Source organism: Mastomys coucha, unplaced genomic scaffold (assembly GCF_008632895.1).
Source record: "Mastomys coucha isolate ucsf_1 unplaced genomic scaffold, UCSF_Mcou_1 pScaffold23, whole genome shotgun sequence".
Taxonomy (NCBI): Eukaryota; Metazoa; Chordata; class Mammalia; order Rodentia; family Muridae; genus Mastomys; species Mastomys coucha.
The window spans coordinates 25165566-25170425 of record NW_022196906.1 but is presented as its reverse complement, the minus strand read 5'-3'; the positions used below and the strand labels follow the sequence as shown (position 1 = coordinate 25170425).

The window sequence follows — 4860 nt, the reverse complement described above, 5'->3', positions numbered from 1 at the left end:
GAAGGCGGGACCGGCCGCAACAGGTGTGCGGGCGCCTGTGCTGGCTGGCTGGCGGGGCGGGGCGACTCAGGAGGCCACACCCTGAAACTACCTGCGCGGGGAGGAAGGATGAGAACGGGAGCCTCCACCGCCGGCTGGGCGCGCTGGGCCTGCCCCGGAACTTGGCCCGTGTCTTCCCCCGCACTCCTCGTCTCTCGTGTCCCCAACACCCCGCTGGCCATGGTAGACGGCTGACCGCAGAGACCACGCGTCTGACACCGGCGATCGGGCCGCCGAGACCATGGGGAGCAATCGGGGCCGCAAAGTCCGAGGGGGCTCGCAGGACTTCGGCGCGGGACTCAAGTACAACTCCCGGCTCGAGGTGGGCGAGGGTTGGGAACTCCAGGGCCGGGCTTCCACAGTCCGGATCGGCGCGCACCGTCGCCTGCGCGGAGCCCTCGGTTTCGTCTGAGCTCCGCTCTACGGCCCGTGGGTAGCCGGAGCTCGGGTGCACAGGTGGAATTTCCTGTTCGGTGGGTGCCTGACCGCTGGTGGCAGGGCGGGGCCGGTCGGACCTCGGCCCCAGATCTGCCTTGCGCCGGCCATGGAGGAGGCGGGAAGACCCAGAGCCCCGAGGCGTCGGGGGCGGGGGGCAGGACCTCCGTGGGGGCCTCCATAGCTCTGGGCTGTCAGTGCCGAGTGGGTGACCTGGGCTATGGCAAGGACAAGTTGGAGACCTGTCTGTCCTTGGCCTTTGCAGAAACTCGTTTTAGTCTTCCTGGTCAAAGGTGCTTTGAATCTGTAAGGGGTGAAATCAGAGCAGAGCTTTGTCCACACAGAGTGTGGAGCGGAGGGCTTGTTGGCCCTGGAGAAGGTGGCTGTCTGGGTCGTGGTGAAGCCTGTGTCCTGAGCCTTCTGGAAGAAGCCTTTTAGTAAACGGGAAGCAGAAAGCAGGAGAAGTCTCTTGAAAGACCTCAAGAAGCATTTCACTTTACACAGTTGGGGAAGGCGTTAGTTACCTTACTGAAAGACACACACTGGGCGGGGGTGCGGGGGATGGGGGTGCAGTGCTCTGGTGGGACTAGCTGCCTGGCATTTTTTCTGAACCATAGCGAGAGACTGGTGAGCGAGGCTTGCTGCTCTGGCAGAGGCAGTTTCCTGGAGCCGGGCTTCCTCTTCCACCACTTTTTCATGCACTCCTTCTCTGGTGACTTGGAGAAGAGCAGATCTCGGGACCGTGATCTCACCCCTTCTCACCCCTTGTAACCAGAGTCCCCGCAACCTGTGCTTCTGCCCTGCTGTGAGATGCCACCTGCTGCCACCTTCTCTTTCTTTCTGTAATTGGGGTGTTTGCGAGGCTTGTAATTGCCTGCTTGGGGCTCCTCGGCAGGTAGTGTTTGGTCTTCAGCTGTTTTTCTCTCATTCTCGGTTTGCTCTTCCTGACTTCCCTTTCGAAGATGGATGCTGATACTGAAAGTGGGTCCTCTGGTGACTGAACTCAGTTTCCTGTTTAGGCCACGTACCCCCTCCCAAGCGGGACGCACAAAGTTTCTCCTCTACGGAAATCAGGGTGGGGTTCACCACTCTGGTCCCTGGACTCCTGCTAGATTACTACTATTCACCAGTAACTCCACTTTGCTTTCCTCCCAGGTCCTCATTCATATCCATCCCTTGGGTTACTCCTGCTCACTGCTGCTGTTTCTTTCGCCTGTGTGGTTCACTCTGTCCTTTTTCCAATTTGGTTGAATGACCCTTGTATCAGTGATGGGCCAGGCACTCACTGCCCAAAGGGGCCCTCAGAGAGCAATAGGATGTGGCTGGTTCATTTAAGGATCTTAGTCTTTCAGGACATGTGAACAGACACACACACACACACACACACACACACACACACACACACACACACACACAGTTTGACAGATGCATTGTGTCCTCAAGGGAGTAGCTGAGGCTCACTTTCCTATCTCCAGGAAATCTTCAAGTACGATTCCACCTCAGGCTTGAGTGTCTCAGGTTGCATCACCCAGGAGTGTCTGTTTACACTCAGGGTCTGCAGATCAGCCTTGACACTTTCTCTGAACAGTCTGTGTGGCTTCTGCATCTTGGGTAGCTTCTGTCACAGAGACTGGCTGAGGTCTGGCTGGGTCCCAGAGGCACCACGGCCACAGCTTTTGAGTTGTGACTTGTCTGTCCCAAGTTTGATTCTGCCGGTCCCACAGAGGGTAGGAGTTATTCCAGTGTGTTGTTTTCCCTGTCGCCTGTATCCTGGGACTGTGTGTGCCCTGTCCAGGTAGAGCAGATTGTGCAGATACCAGTTGTTATGGCTGTTAATGAGAACCGAGAAGTCTGTCACACTGATTGGTTAGGTCAAACTTAACCAAACTGTTGAATGTTTGATGGTGGCTGGGAAGTTGCATATGAAATATACATGTATATTTAGTAATGATTTCCTTAGGTAAGACTGTTTCCCAACAATAGAGAGACAGGCTGGGAATTTATAGATGTTTCGGGTCAATACTAGGTGTTTGGGAGCTAGGCCTTACAGCCTTGAATATTTAGAGTCTTCTGCTAATTGCTCAAACACTCACCCATTCATTCAGTCACTCATTTGCATAACAGGTATTTACTAAGTACCCAATGACCAAGCACTTGCCAGGTATAGAGAAGGATCCAAGTCACAGTCCCTGCCTTCCTTCCAGGTCACCGTTGGTAGTGTGGACAAGCACAAAGTGAACATTTAGGAGGACATCTGTTTAACCCAAGCTGGTCGTCAAGGCAGACGAATTGGGCTGCAGGCATCTGTGATGTAGTAGTGACAAGGAAGGCAACATGGAATCAAGACCCAGGGCCACCCTGCCTAGCCAGGTGATCTGAGATGTTATCCAACCCCAGTAAACCTGTTTTCCTGGCTATGAAATGGGATGGCATGTATGACCCTGGTTTATTCCTAGGATTCAAAGGAGAACTTTGCATAGGAAACATTTGTAAATCCACAGTGGTTTTCAGATCAAACAGGTTTTTTTTTTTTTCTGAGTTTAAAAGACCCTGAGACCAATAGGAAGGTGATATAATTGGGGGTGCAAATCGGAGGGAATCTCTGCCTTAGGAGGGTTCCTGACTTTGCAGAAGTCCTGGGCTGAAGTCCTGGGCTGCCTGGCAGAGCACAGGGCCATGCTCCATCCATAGAGGGGTGCGCTGGGGAGCCATCCCCCCAGCCATCTGCAGTATAGGCCATCTCGCTGAACCTTTCACCTTCCATTTCACCCTGTCTCCACCTTCTGTGACAAGAAGTGAGTGGCCTGCTGCTCACCCTGATTCCCTCAGACTCTTTCTTCCTTCAGCAGGCAAAGTGCACCTGTAGAAACCTCTAAGGACTGGGTGCTGGCTGACAGAGACAGAGGAGGCAGCGGGCACTGGGAGTCTGGGAGTGTTGCGTGGGTGAGGAATAGCAGGTGCTCTCAGGGGAAAGAAGGCTGTTTTCTCCAGTGGATGTTAGAAGACCCACCCTTCACCTCTACCCCAGGTCCTACTGTCCTCATTTAGGAGGCTGGAAAGCTGAGGCAGAGGAGGAGATCACTGAAATTTAAGGATTGCTTCTGTGTGCCTAAGTCTCCTGCTCCCACTGGGCTTGCTTAGGGCCAACTGTGGCTAAGCTGTCATTGTCACAGGCTACAGAAGGAGAAGCGATCATGCTTCCTCTCTCACCTGGTCTCTGTGGTGAGTGGCCTCAGAGTGCTGTGGTTTCGGAGTTCCCCTGGTGTCTGTTTTGTTCTCTAGTATGTGGTTCTACCCAGGCTGTTATCTCTTCTCCCCTAAATCATGAAGTATGTTATTGAAATGGGAGAGAGAACCGGACAGAGTCTGGAGGGAGGCCAGGTCTTAACGATGCTATCTGGCTCCCTGTGGTGACTACAGGGCAGGATCATGTGCAGCATTAACTTTTGCTGCTAGTGTTTGGTAGCTTATACTATCATCTGAGGTCACAGTGTTCCTCTGGATCCAGGGGGACTGCTTCATAGATTTCAGAATCTATTTATGAATGCTCATGCCCCTTAGGTAAGGTGACATTGGACAGCCCTGACTGGATTCACAGGAGGGAGACATTCTGAGACCTTTGTCAACATGGTCTGGTCAACATGCAAACGTTGATTGTACAAGGTGACATGTTGTAGGCTGCCACATACTGGAGCTCTGTGCTATATGCTGTTGTATATGATAGTTTTTATTTTGTGGAGTGTGACTGTTCATATATTATCCAAACACAGCCTCTACATACTTCAGGACATCTCTAAATTACTTATACAATACCATTAATAGTCATTATATTAGAGATAAACAAATGTATGTACCTGTTCCCTGCAGATGCAGTTTTTATTTAATTATTTATTAATTATTTCTATTTGTTAGTAGTTGTTTGTAGTGCTAAAGATTAAACCCAGACCTTTGTGCACAGGAGGCAATGTGTTGCTCGGTCCTGACTCTGAGCAATACTCGATTATGTGTAACCCCGGCTGTCCTGGAACTCGCTCTGTAGACCAGGCTGGCCTTGAACTCACAGATCTGCCTGCCTTTGCCTTCCAAGTGCTGGAATTAAAGGCATGCGCCACCACCGCCCTGCCCCTCAGACAACTTTTCTAGAATCAGGTCCATCCTGAAAATTCCTCCAGTTATTTTGCTTGTTCTACCGGAGATTAAGGATACATCACGTTTTTACTGGAAGTTTTGTGACTGTTGTCTAACTGGTCAGGATCTCGGATCCCTTTGTCCATCTGCGGCACCTGCTAGTGATGCCTAGCTTTATAATGATTATCATGCCGGGCTGTGGTGGTGCACACCTTTAATCCCAGCACTTGGGAGGCAGAGGCAGGCGGATTTCTGAGT

General features: G+C 51.9%; 1 protein-coding gene across 1 annotated transcript in view; it reads left to right on the top strand.

The window, feature by feature from the left end:
• Window positions 1-4860, top strand: part of St14 (suppression of tumorigenicity 14) — a 43106-nt gene continuing 38246 nt past the window's right edge. Inside the window, exon 1 of the mRNA XM_031344846.1 lies at window positions 1-361. Within this exon, the coding sequence (XP_031200706.1) occupies window positions 281-361 (81 nt within the window). The 5' untranslated portion in view covers window positions 1-280. The remainder of the gene's footprint in view (window positions 362-4860) is intronic.